Source organism: Blastocystis hominis (genome assembly GCF_000151665.1).
Source record: "Blastocystis hominis, Singapore isolate B (sub-type 7) whole genome shotgun sequence assembly, scaffold_2".
In the NCBI taxonomy this organism is placed as follows: Eukaryota; class Bigyra; order Opalinata; family Blastocystidae; genus Blastocystis; species Blastocystis hominis.
In genome coordinates, this window is record NW_013171827.1 from 401,436 (window position 1) to 416,541 (window position 15,106).

General features: G+C 36.6%; 1 protein-coding gene; it reads left to right on the forward strand.

Annotated features, from left to right (window-relative positions):
• Positions 1-12,088: 12,088 nt before the first annotated feature.
• GSBLH_T00002585001 (uncharacterized protein) lies at positions 12,089-15,093 on the forward strand (the record flags this gene model as incomplete). XM_013041056.1 has 4 exons in its annotated part: positions 12,089-13,189; positions 13,238-13,568; positions 13,599-14,865; positions 14,899-15,093. 3 exons carry the CDS (start codon positions 12,089-12,091, stop codon positions 14,237-14,239), a joined length of 2,073 nt encoding a protein of 690 aa, XP_012896510.1. The 3' UTR covers positions 14,240-14,865; positions 14,899-15,093.
• Between the last annotated feature and the right edge of the window lie 13 nt (positions 15,094-15,106).

Consider the following 15,106-nt stretch of genomic DNA (forward strand, 5'->3'; position numbering starts at 1 on the left):
TTAAATCTATAATTTTGATTTGATTTGATTTGTTCAGTGATTCGTCATTGTTTAGGAACATTTCCATTGATTGATTGATTGATTGTTTGTTTGTTTGTTTCAAACCGATTCTTGATCACAATTCATGATTCTATAATTATCAAAATATCAATCCTGTCTGATTATTATGATGTTCTTCTTTACCATTTTAACAATGATACTGAATTATAATTGTTGTTTCAATCAATCAATCAATCAATCATTGTTTTCGATCATTATCATTATTATTACCAATAAGCCAATGATCACATATTGAACATTCACAAATGATGAATCCAATCTACCAATAATAATAATAATAATAATAATAATAATATACAAATGATGATTTGAATAGGTTTGAACTAGGATTTGTTCAATATTGATAGGAAACTGCTTGCTTCGAATAATCATCATAATCATCATGAATAATAAGATTGGATTTGATAGTGACACAATGGAATGGTTGGAATCGATTGATATTGGATGATTATTCACATTTGTGAATCCATTGTTAAATCGGTAGATAATACAATACAATACAATAGAATGATTGATATTGAATTTGGATATTGATTTTGACTTATTGAATAGGAATCGATCACTGTATACATAGAATAGAATAGAATAGAATCAAATAGAGGTGAAATGGATAAAACAAGGCAATGAAACTAGAATAGAATAGAATAGAATCCTATTGAATAGCATTGGAAATCATATTGGATTCACCATTCAATCAATCCAACTATCATTTGTTTGTTTGTTTGTTTATCAATGAGTCACAAAACATGGATTTATCAATTTGATAATAATGGAATCAAATCGGATGTGTTTGATACTTGATAGTTGTAGTTCGTAGTAATATCAATCGTGGTTTCACAATTCGATATTTGGATGGAATGTCGTATTCTTCAATATCACACAAACCACTCACTCACTCATTCATTCAATCAATCAATAAATGAAAGATAGCTGATTCAAAATGCAAATGAATGTTGAATATCGTAAAGAATCAATTCATCATTCACACTCAATAATACTGATAAGAATAGAAAGGCTGTTCAATCCATTGATCCATTGAATGATTGAATGAATGAATGGTGTGTATTTGGTTAGTTTTCGATCTCCATTCATCATTATCATTATCATTATTATGATTGTATGATCATCCACATTATTCATCGGTCTATTTCAGCATATTGAATACCATTAGATCACTTTGGTATTGTTGATCATGAATAGAATGATTGGATAGGATCGATCAATCAGAATCAGAATCAGATTGATGATGAGTATTCAACCATCAATCCTCGTGGTTATTATTATTATTATTATTTGTATTTGTATTTGTATTTGTTCGATTATCAATGATATAGAATCGATCGAATGATTCATTGATAGCGATCCAATCGACTGATAGAATTATACAATTGATTCGATCGAATCCAAATGGAACAATCACTCAAACACATTGTAGTCTCAATGGTTGTTTTGCAATTGAATCGATCGAGATTCATGAAATCGTTATGTTCGATCATTGTATTAGCTGGAATCTATCATTGTACTATATTGCATAACAATACTCTTATTTCTTTCTTTCTTTCTTTCATTCTTTCTGATCATTATTATCATTATTATTATTATTATTATTATAGATATCATTCAAATCATTAGATTACATTCGAACAAGTCAATATGGAATCAGCATTTGATAATCACAATACAATAATGAGGCATATTGTGAGAACCATTTGTGTTGTGGTTTGAATATGAGTATTTCGATAATGGCTTTTCTTGGAATCCATTGTTTGATTGTATATTCAATATGCTGTTTGTGATTTAACACCAATGAATCCACAAATCACATATTTCGAATGAATCTTGATCGAACGACTTCAATCGAATCGTTTTGACAAGATTCATTGTACTTAATCCAATTGAATCAATAGGAATCGACACAATCCATATTTGTTTGTTGAGATAGTATTAATTTGGATAATACTCAATGATTCATTATTCTTTTGTTTTCTTTTGTTTGTTTTTGTTTTGATGTTGCTTATCTATTTTTGATTATTCCATTTTTCATTTGTTGTTATTGTTGTTGTTGTTGTTTTTCAACTTTTGGAATTGATTGTAGTTCATTTTATTATTTCATTTTTGATTTTGATTTTTAGTTTATTCTTGTTTGTTTTGCTATTCTTTAGTTTTCTTTGTTTCTTATTTTCTTATATTTGGGCATTTTATCTTCTTCCTTTTGTTTTCTTTTTCTTTTGTTTTCTTTTGTATTATATGATTCTAATTTGTTTTTAGTTTTTCTTTTTTGTATTTCCTTTTTCTTTATTATTTCCTTTTTTCTATTCTAACATTCATCTTATTATTCACTATCCACCAGACAAATTGGATTGTGTCGATTCTTATCGATTCAATTCTCATAAGGAAATATGTGATTATTTGTTTGGATTGTTCCATGTTTTGTTTTGCTTATTTCTGTTTGTTTTCTGTTCATCATCATCATTATCATTATTATATATCCATTTTAACCAATAATCGAATCAATCATGTGCCATCAGTTTGAAACAACAATACAAATTCCACAGATCATCGTAAAATGAATCAGATAGAATTGTTCCAATCATAATCAATCGAAATGTGTTCCTATTAAACGAATCAAATCAAATCAAATCAATCAAATCAAATGATCAAGCGGAATCGAATGAAATACAATGAATCAAATCAAATCAAATCACCTAACAAGATAAGATAAGCTTAAACTTACCAAATGGAATTGAAATCTATGAAAATCATATGAAATTAATTCCATTCTATTTATCAACAATACTCGAATCGATTTCGATTGAACATACCCCAATGATACAAGTAGATTGACATTTTGAAACAGATTTGGAATATCTATTTACCATCTCTATTCAATATTTAGATCCACTTTCCAATGTCACCAAAACGAGGACAACAGAAACTCCATTATACAGAAGTTAGTGATGTTAGACTTGGAAGATCCAAAGCAAATCATAACCAATCAATTCATTCATACTTCGAAGTGTCAATAAAGTTGAATCATCATCATCCCATCTTTCTCCCCTACCTTCCAGTATCCCATATCATATGATACACATATTGTTTTTCCTTCTCATTCATTCATTCATTCATTCATTCTGTTTTCCTTCATCACTCACTCACTCATTCAATCATTCATTCATTCATTAATGGATCATTGATTGTCATAAAGGAAACACTTGATTCTTTGCTTTCATTGATTCCATTTCTTCTATTGTTGACAAGGAATATTGTTATCGATTTTGATGGTTTGGAATCAATCAATGAATGGTAGGGGAGAAAGAGAGAAGTAACAATAGCAGCAGCAACATCCACAGCAACAACAATAATAATAGTAGTAGTAGTTGTAGTAAGCAATGGACCAAACTATCTACCAAATGATTTAATCAATAATAAGAACCTACAATACGAAATCATTTCAAATCAATCCGATTGATGTTTCGTGACAACAATCAATCTTTCCATGCAAACCGACAATCAAACCATCTTCTCTTCATTTATATTTAAATCTGAATCGATTCACATAGATTCATTCAATTATGTGGATTGTTTGAAATTGATATGCATTCTTGGTATTTGTTTGTTTTCACATATCGAGTTTGTTCTTCATTTCGATCATTCTACATAACAATCTAATTGATCTATTATCCAGAATCGATCAGTAAGTATTATTGATTGTTTGATTGATTGATCCATAATAATAATAATACTCATATTTCCAATAATATGACTATTATCATGGATTTGGTTCTTTCCTTATTTCTTTATTAAACTACACATATGATTGTTTCAATATCTCTTTCTATGATGATTACTATTATTATTATTAATCATCAATAGCTATGGATTGTTCTCAGATATTCTTCTTCTTATTATTCCTTTTACTGTTATTATTCTCATTATTGCTTGTTATTCACATACACATTGTTTGTTCTACATCAATTTGGTATTGATTCGATATCGGACACTGCATTGAGTTCACAATTCATCCATTTGGATTATTACTCATGTTATTGTTCGTTTCTATTATGTTGTTGCTGCTCATTACTTCATTTCATTTCATTTCATTTCAGTTCTAGACATTGCTTTTGAACACATAATCTTATTATTCTTCTCATTGATTTCTATTACTGTTATTATTGTTGCTGTGCCATTTTAATGAATTCATTATTGTCGTTATTATTGTTGTTATTTGCTTTGTTGTTTGATAGATTCATATTATGAAAGAGTATACAGAATAGGCATCGATTCAATCAATCAATCAATCAATCAATCATGCGTTAAACAGTAATAAAAGCATGAACAAATGATTGAATGAATGATTGATTGAATCGATGACATTTTTGATGCAGAATGAGAGTTCATTGGTTGTGATAAAGGTCTTTGTTGTTTTGTGAATCACTCCACAGAGAGAGAATCTTTCGTTCATTCATTGATTCAATGATTTGTTGGTTGATTCAATCATTCAATCAGCCATCCAAACCAAAGTGAATCAAATATGATTATATGAATGAATATAGAATAGAATAGATTGAATGAATGAATGACATCCTTGTTACTGATTTACAGATCATTGGTTGTGAGTAGTGTCTTGAGATTGTCAATCAATTCTTAGATAAGATATCATTCATTCATTCATTGATTTGATCGTATAATCATTCAAATATCCCATTGCAATTCACATGATTGGTCCACTTTATACAGATTTAACGATATTTCCTTGTCAACAATCCATCATTCATTCTTATGGTACAAAATATACATAATCACAGTATGGACTCAATTCAAATCGATGTTTGTAGGATTACTCATTCATTCATTCATTCATTCATTCATTCATTCATTCATTCATTCATTTGTTTGTTTTCATTTCAGTGTTGAATTGCTGAAATCGAATCGAATCCAACTCCAATATCACAACCAATCACATTCCCATTCATTTCGATTCTCTCTCATTCATTCTTCATTATCATAATCACGTATTACATTCATAATAAATAACTAATACATATCATTGAATGGATTAAGATCTTAAGCAATGAATACTATCTCTTCTTTTCTCCTTTCTTTTATCCATTTATGGTACAAACCATCTCCATGCTATGCAATCTTTGTACATCCAACTCATATTCATTCAATAGATTGTGACCAATTACACAAATCATTCCAGTACTATTCTATTCACATATAGCATACAATCTGTGATAATATCTATGAATCATTCAGTTCCAATCACTATATACCAATCATTGTGCATTCCAACTAACAATAACGGAATTTACTACAAACTACAATCATTCATTCATTCATCGATTGGTTATTCCAGTACTAAGTATCAACAATATTGTTCCTGCTACTCAGAATTAGTTATTTTATGAAAATGGATTTAACAGAATCAAACATTGTGTTAAACCAATGAAATGACAGAATCGTGTTTGTCTGGATTTTGTTTGTTATAAAGCAAAACTATGCATGATCTATGTAATTCGTTTCAGGATGTGCTAAAACAGATTCCTGTGACATATCATCATTTCAGCTATTGTTCGTCATAATTTGTGAAAATGACTTCATTTCCATTGCTACTTCATACATATGTTATTTTATACTATTCTATTACATTCTAGTATTGTTGTTTTCATTCATATTGGCCATTACTGATTATTCCACACTTACCTATCTTATTTTCACAGTATTCTATTCCATGGAGTATACTAATAAGCCAAAATATACAATCAATCACAAATACACATTATTCTATCTTCTCATACAGAATAATAGTGATGATGATGATGACAAAACATCAACTATTCACAATCAATACTATTGAGAATAACTATTGTGAACACTTTTGTTTGTTAATACTGCTCATTCCTTCTCTCAGATTAGTACACGAACTAGCAACATTATTAGTTGTCACATTTAGAGTGTGAATTCATTATGGGCTTTGATACAATTCATATCACACAATATGCACTAAAATGAAACAATACACATTTGTTGTTATTCTATTGCAGATATTCATTTTCCAAGTATTGATTCAAAGTATCTCGAGACTATATTATACAGATTAGTCATATATCAAAGGAAATACAACAATACTTGTGGTAAATGACTGATTCATCCTTCCTATTTCTATTGATGAGTTCATCCATATTTGATACATGTCACATAACAAAAATGATACTATTTCACAATAACAAAAGCTCTTTCGATCAATAATAATATGCTTTATCAACTTGTAGCCATCTTAAACCTCATTAATATGGAACAATAGTAGTAAGGGAATGGCACTATTTGTGTGAAACCTGGTGGCAGTTTTCTTTATATGCTATATTGCACCATGACCACAATTGCGATCCTTTGTCTATTGTTGTAATCGACCAACCGATTCTGAGTCCTCGACTATCGTTCCTAGGCTATCTGGTCGACAATCATCGGTCAGGAACCAGGTTTCGTGCTTTCTTAGACCAATTCCTTTCTACTATCAACCTAGTGCTCGTTTCTATTTTTGTGTTTGTTGCATCAGTTATACTTGAGTGCAAGGAAGCAGTAGACATACCTAGCTGAGGTGAATTATTGTTATTCCTCTCGTATTTACATGTTTGTTTGCTTATTTGTAATGACCGAAAGCCTATGTGTGTACATTGTCATCACAAATCCATCTATTGTTGTCTATACAAGTCATAAGTGTCTTTGGTAAAGAGAGAACATGCATTATTCCATTCTCATACAAGATTCACCTATCAATAGTTCATTTGAATGGATCAATCCTTCCAAGTTCAAAAATCCATTTATCATTTCCATGAATGTTCTATCCAAACCCAATCAAGTCATGTTCAATATTGTGGACTCAATCAATGTGGTGACAAACACCAATGGTGAAGAGGTAATGATCTCGCCTGGTTATAATACACTGACTGAAATCATTGCCATTCTGAACACCATGATTAATACTACATTCTCAATTTCCACAATGGCTACAAGTTATGAGTGTATTTGGATCCAGTCTCCTTACTCTATCGATTTCATGAGGTACATATGATATTGAAACGATCATCGCAATGTTGAATGCGAGTGATGCTCTATTTGAAATAGTGTATAGTGGAGAAAATGCATTTCGAGTCTATAACCAGTTTGTGATTCTTCCTCTGACACAACTTATTCATTCCTTGAATATAGTGACTCATTTATCGAGGTGTGTGGGGAGCATAAATGAGATCAAGGAACTACGCAAGCCAGCAAAACGAAGAGGTGCCACTCGAATGATCATTAGTGGATTCAAATGAAACATATACTTCATCGATCTTATCGATTTCTCTTCCAAACAACACAAATCGATACAGGAAGTGTTAGGAAGACAAAAGAGTACTGGATTCCACAAGAATCGTGGATACAAATATGTCCTTGTATGTATTGATGGATATTCGAAATACCTGATGACTCAGAAACTGAAAAGCAAGAGTGCTACAGAAGTCACTCATGCGATGAAGGACATCATTCAAACATATGGTGAATCACCAAAGCATAGTTGCTCGGATCGAGGTACCGAGTTCACCAATGCCATCTTTCGTACCAACATCCTGGACAAGTATGACATCACCATGTATCATATGGATTCAGCGAATAAGGCGGTACTAGCTGAACGAGCAATTCGAGATATCAAGGAAGACATCATGGTTCCTTCTATTCATTCAATCAATCAATGGAAAGGTGTATGGTTTGATTTGATCGATGGTGCAGTTCGTAGACATAATGGAAGGAAGAACAGAGACATCGGATATACACCCAATGACATTTGGAACAACGATATCTTGTACATGGAGAAGACAGAACCATCCAACATGACAGTAAAGGACACAACACCTCAATTCGATGTTTGTGATTATGTTGGAGTGACACGAAGACCTCGCATTTTGGAAAAGCGATCATTGACGATCAAATGGTCTCAGGACTTGGTTGAAGTGGTTGATATTGACGATCACATCATGCCATTGATGTACGAAGTGAAGAATGTGGAAAGCGATAGCACCCAAAAGTGTTATCATTGAGAACTGCTGGCTAGCAAATGCAAACCACAACCAGCACCACCCATCAATCGATCCAAGAGTCGAAAGGAACCCAATGCATTGAGAGAGGCAGCAACATCACATCGACCCATTACGAGCACCCAGAAGAAGAAACAACAACCTCGCCCAAGTGTTTGAAAACGATCGTGATGCTCTTCACACCTCCCAAACATACAAGAGAAGGGATATTCGTGAATGTAGAGATCGTATGACTCTCACTTGTCCAATCTATTCCATTTAGCAGTTTGGTATGGGAAAGGGTCACAAGATTGTTGAGTGTATCGATGAATGGCACATCGAACAATCACACACCATCCATTGAAACATTCACCTTGTATCCCTTACCCACAATCGATTCGATGGAATCACAATGTTTGAATAGGGCATCATTCTCATTGTAACATGGAATCGATATGATTATCAGATATAAAGCCGAAGGTAATTGGAATTGGCATTGATTATTGAATGGTTGAGTGGATGTGGGTGTATGTTCCAACAGTGTGGCATTATTGACTTTCACAAAACAACCAAAAGATATCGTTCATGAATATTGAGGAACGCCATCCATTGTCTCACACACGAGGACATGTTTGCCGTCGTTCTCGGGCATATTGATGAACATGTTATCGAGCTTCCTGAACGTGTAGTTGTTTCCATTGCTGCTGAATATGTACGACATTGATTCATTCAATTTACTTTGGTTGATTTCGTTCATAGTGTTTGATATACACACCCTTCAGATAGGCGCCATCATCGATAAACAGATCGGACAACTCGGGAGGCACTTCATCATTCACGACCTATAGACCACGCGTACATAGTAGTTGGAGAAGAAATAGATCGCACGATTCTCGGTGATTACACCGATAATGTGAGGAGGCAGTAAATCATTCCTCCAAAACACATTCAGAGGCACACCGAGCAGACCATTGGATTCCGATTGAGGCAATAGATACTCCCATTCATCCTCGGTAAACAAGGGAGAGTAAGTATTATCTAGAATCATCTCGATGCAATTGTAGTCATGCAGGATCAAACCACAGTTCACATTCGATTGTGGGGTACGAACACTAAATCCGAATAGTCTCTCTGAATTGATCGGATACTTGGTATGGATAATGATAATGTCGGCGAGTTCGATATTCTCGTCCTCCCAAGTACATACCAGGGAAGACCATGTGTTATTCTCGGTTTTCTTGTATTTTACATAATCAAAACGTGAAATAGGGTTAAAATAGATAAATATAAATATATTAATATATAAATGAATAGACCTACTCACACATTGAACCCCAATACAGGACGAGAAATTCAAATTAACGGAGCTCGCTTCTGGAACCTTCTCAAGCATGGATTTAAGTACAACGAGAAATTGAATCACTTGTACGATACACCTATGCCATTGAATACCACGAAGTACGTTCCCAAATCGAGTTTTATTTCTCCCAGCAATCGTTTCACGATTATTGGAAAATCTGTGTATACTGAGTACTCCATGACAACTATAGACCACGAGGCGGCAAATGGGTGAAGATGAGCAAAGAAAAATCCGAAGTGTACGATAATGATTGGAACATCAAGAATATATTCATTGACGATTAGAACGATGATTCGAACGATTCGTCGTCCGAGTCTGATTACATCGACATCGATGAATTCGAATATGAAGAAGACGGACATGCGATTTTCCCATTCTAGGTCGGAAATCTGCTAACTATTTCCAATTCATAAATTCTTCACTTTGGATTTAAACAATTTGTCACCTATATATAAATGGATACTCATCGCGACGAATATACTATCAACCCTGAGACTGGACGAAAGATCAAGATTGACACTCAAATCTGGAAGCGATTGGCAGCCAAGTATTACATGATCGATGGGAAGTTCACCGATCAGACCATTCCTGATTCACGAGTGTATGTGTCAAACAAGGTATGGATGAGAATATGAGGTCAATGGAGGCAGCAAAGAAACCAAAACAAACAACTCCTCGGAAACGAGTTGGTGATCCCAAAGGAGAGCGTAAGTATCTGATTGTGGGAAGCAAGGCATGGAACGAGCAATATCTCGAATATGAGTGGAATAGACATGAATTCGGTGAGAAGCGAAAACAACCGTTGCCTGAATTCATGAATACGGTAAAGAAGAGACGTCAAACACGACGAAACAAGTTCTTCACTCCGTTCGATTGCAAAGTCGCGGAAGGGCGCTTGTCGGATGTGATCGACTCGTCACTCGGGTATGCACTCACGTATTATCACCACATAGATAAGAACATGTACAAGGAATGGATGAATGAGAAACGAACCAAGAAGGACTTCCGGCTCAATAACGATGATGACAAAAGACTATGGATTCGACTTCCGGATGGAAAGAGCGAAGAGGAAGTGGAACCGATAAACTCGATGATGAACGAGATGGATCAGTTCAATGAGGTAGCGAAGAAGTACATCTTGAATGACATGCGCGATTATCTTAGTGTTTATCATTATCATAGCATACAATCTCATGTGGACACATGCCGGAGAGGCCAAGATCCTCAATCACACCAATGATCGATTGGGACACAGTCATATTATACGCCGAGAACGCAACGACGAGTGGTTGGAAGATTATCTGAAATGGTACAGAAATGCCATGGAGGAACAAGAGATCGAAGGAAGTGGATTTGAGTACTGTAATTGGATCGGTTTCCATGTCGAAATGTTCCCACTTCGTACATTCGTGGACTACAAGCACCACACACCTTTTATCATTGGACGCACTGTGATCACCCCCAATATCGATGACAACCGATGCCTGCAACGATATCTCATTCTGGCAAGTGAAGGCGGACACAAGATCATCACAAATCGCAACATTTGCGATGCGAGTGTGTACAACAAGTGGTGGAAACAACCTGACAAGTACAAGGTATTTGGAGTGACAATTCATGAGGTGGAGGAAGCAATGGACATTTACGATAACAAGGCATTCGATCAAAGTGAAGAGAATTTTGTGAGATTGGAAGAACTGTTGAAAGTCTCTTTCAATGTCTTCGAAATCACTCTGTTGCCTGGATATGATGACTACTCCAAGGACAAGTAGATTTATTCACGAGCTTTCAGATATACAAGCCGAATGGCAATGGAGGAAGTGTGTCGCTTTGCATCGTGAATGACACACAAGAGGGGAAAAAACCCAAGCACTTCTTGTACATCAAGGATTTGAGCGATTTCAAACATCGTATCTTTCGTCAGAGTGATGCGAAGAATAGACATACAGCAAGAAACGTGAAGTGCAGATTCTGTGACGACTTTTTCGGATCTTGCAAAGCCGTTCATGCTCACGAAGTACAAGCGCATCGTGAACTCGTCAATGAAAGCGAAGAGTACGATTTGTAAAACGAGGAAACTCGGTTGCGATTCACAAACCAGCGATACGAAATGCCAGCAGCTGTCGTCGTGTACGCTGACTTCGAGTCAGCCATTGATGACAAGAACAGACACAAGCCGATCATATTGTTTTATTTGGGCATGTCACACGTTCTAGACATCCAGAAGCCACTTCGAGTCTTCCATGCACCACACGAGAGCGAAGAAGATCTTCGTCCTTTCATAGACTATCTCATGCAATTACAAGAGAGAGTGAAAACGTATCTCTTCGATGAATTACCCCTCGAGAACACTCCCGAAATCGAGAGAGATTATCAGTCTACGTCTGTGTGACCATTCTGTCGTAAGAAACTGGAGGACAACCGGGTGAGACATCACGCACATGTGGCAGGTGAATACACCACAGGGAAGGGAGAAGTACGCCACTTCGAAGCCGGACAGTATATCTGTACCTGTTGCAACAAGTGCAATCTATAACTCTCGTTCAACAAGAAGAACTATCGTTTGCCAGTCTACTTCCACAATGGATCTCACTACGATTTCACATTCATCATGAAACTCATCGCGACGATGCCTGGCGGGAATCTCGAAGTCATTCCAACCACTGAGGACAAGGAAATGCAGATCGAGTACAACGGCATTCAATTTAAGGACTCGTTGAAGCTCATCAGCAGTCCACTGCGTTCCATTGTGGCTCAGACACTTGGAGGTAACTTGGACCTCTATGTGCACACCAAACAACAACTACGCAAGTATTGCGAGTCTAGAGGCAAGCAATGGAGTGACGAGTACATCGATTTGTTGACACGGAAAGAACCCATGTTCTACAGTCTCATCAAGTCGTACGAGTCATTGAACAATACAGTCATTCCTTCTCGTGAGCAATGCATTGATGATATGAAGGGAGAAATGATGCCCCAAGACGAATATGATGACATGGTGAAGCTGTGGAAGACCTTCGATATCAAGACATGGGGTGAATACTACGAGTTGTACAATGTACTCGATGTAACTCTCATGGCTGATGCATTCGAGCATTTCCGAAACACCACACTGAATGCATTCGGTGTTGATCCAATGCATTACATCACAGCACCACAAATGGCCTATTCGCTATTCTTGAAGGTCACAATGGAGGGTGATCATAGTAAGAGTAGCCTCATGACCCTCGCAAGGAAATGGGCTCAGGATATCATGCGCATCAACGCCAACGAGGGACTCGCCGAGAAACAACTGGTGAAAGTGTTCTTGAATCGCATGGGTGAATTCTATGATAGCAAGGGCATTCGATTGATGGAGACAAATGATATCGATGACTTCATGCGATTGTTGAAGAACCTGCGAGGAGGTATCACTCAGATCGTGAAACGGCATGCCAAGGTTGACATTGACAACAAGGAGCAAGCAACGTCGTCCCAAGGCATCTACTACCTGGACGCCAACAACCTGTACGGTGGAGCTATGCATCGAATGATGCCTTACGAATTGGTGGGTGTACCTGAACGTCAAGAAGTGATGGAGAAAATCAATCATGACCCGAATGGGTGGGTGCAATCACTCAAGACGTTCGGCAAGTATGGATTCTTCATCGAATGTGACATCGAGGCACCAGTGGAACTCCACGACAAGTTCAATGACCTGCCATTCTTCCCCGTACAGAAGGCAGGCATGTACTCCGATGGAATCAAGAAGTACGCTGAGAAGAACGACATTGTGGACAAAGTGAAAGAGGTGAATACACCGAAGCTCATCTGCGATCTTGTGCCTCGTCAAAAGTATCTCGTACATTACTCACTGTTGCAACTGGGCATTCAACAGGGATATCGTGTCACGCACATTCATCACATCATTCGTTTCAAGCAGGCACCGTTCATCTTCGAATACGTGAACATGCTGAGTGAGAAACGAGCCAAATCCAAGACCACTGTGGAGAAGAACCTGTACAAGCTGTTGGCAAACTCGACCTATGGCAAATTTGTGGAGACTGGATTGAAACGGATGAAAGTGAAGTTCGCTAACACATGGAATGAACGTGAAGCCATCATTCAGAAGCATGGGTAAGATATGATCGCCGGGATAACCATGTATTCCGAGAATCTGATCGGCATCAAGCTGAATACACCGGTGCGCAGGGTGGTGAAGCCATTCTTCATCGGGTTTGCCATTCTCGACATGTCCAAACACATCATCTACGATTTCTACTACAATGTGCTCAAGAACACATTCGATAGCGTGGAGCTGTTGGGACAGGACACGGACTCGCTCATCGTACAACTGAGCGACAAGGGCAACATCGTTCACAAGATGTGCGACATGTACAAATCGTTCGACTTCTCGGAATTGGATAACACTAGCTACTTCTATGGTGAACTCGTGAAGTACTATGAGCATGAAGTGGACAAGAGCAAGTTCCCTTCATTGGACTCGTTCCTCAACTTCAACAAGAAGTTACCTGGTCCGATCTTCAAGGACGAACACAACGGATATCGCATCACAGAATTCGTTGGACTGAGACCGAAGATGTACTGCTTTGTTGATGAGAAGCATGTGATACACAATGCAGCAAAGGGAGTTCCTCGCAATGTGGTAATCGATGGTGAGAGAATAAGCGTGAAGAACATCGATTTGTACAAGCGTGTCTTCGAGGCCAAGAGGAATGGAAATGTAATCATTGAGGGCTCCTTCAAGAGAATCAATAACTAGACCTTCGATATCAGCACGAAGGAGCAGACCAAGACACTCATGACGTGCACAGACAACAAACGATGGATCTTGGACGACAACGTGCACACACTCGCGTTCGGGCATTACCGACTGAAAGGCATGTAAAGGAGATGTTGATTTTTACTTTGTATTTTATCAGATAGTGTATAAAGGGCAGACAATGACCAAAATGGCATAAAATGGTAGAAATAACTTTCGCGCTTTTTACGTCATGGCTATCGAGGTAGCCGAGTTGACAATGGTCGAAAATGGCGACCAGGTAGAAAATAGGCAGCCAGGAATAAAATAGCAGAAAAAGGCGTCGTCGATTTTCGGCTAAGGTTGATTTTGGTGACCTTATTTCTTATGAAAGCCAAAAAAGTAAAGTTGTCAAAGTCACCTCTCAGACCCCGATTTTAGGGCATTTTCCTCATGGATTTGAGGTGTAAGGGCCTGAAAAGGGCAGAAAGGGCAGAAAAGGGCAGAAAAAGGGCAGAAATATTTCTCGCGCTTTTTATGTCATTTACCTACTACTAGTGAATATTGATCGTTTTTAGATATTCCAAATCTTCAATATGTCAAGCTACCTTACGCTTACCAGAGAGTTTGGTCGAAATCAATATCGAGTATTGTGTTGATTGATTTGATTTCATTCATAGATGTTTCTTCCATTCTAGCTGATCATGTTCATATCACAATGGATACAGCTGTGTCACCAAAGCAAGCACCGTTATCTATCATATGGTAATAATAGAATCGATGTTTCTTTACCTTATTTCAATATATTTCTACTTCTTTAATTTCATTCCATTCCATTCAATGATTATTGTATATTCTCTATGTTTCTCTCTGCTTGTTTCTTTGTTC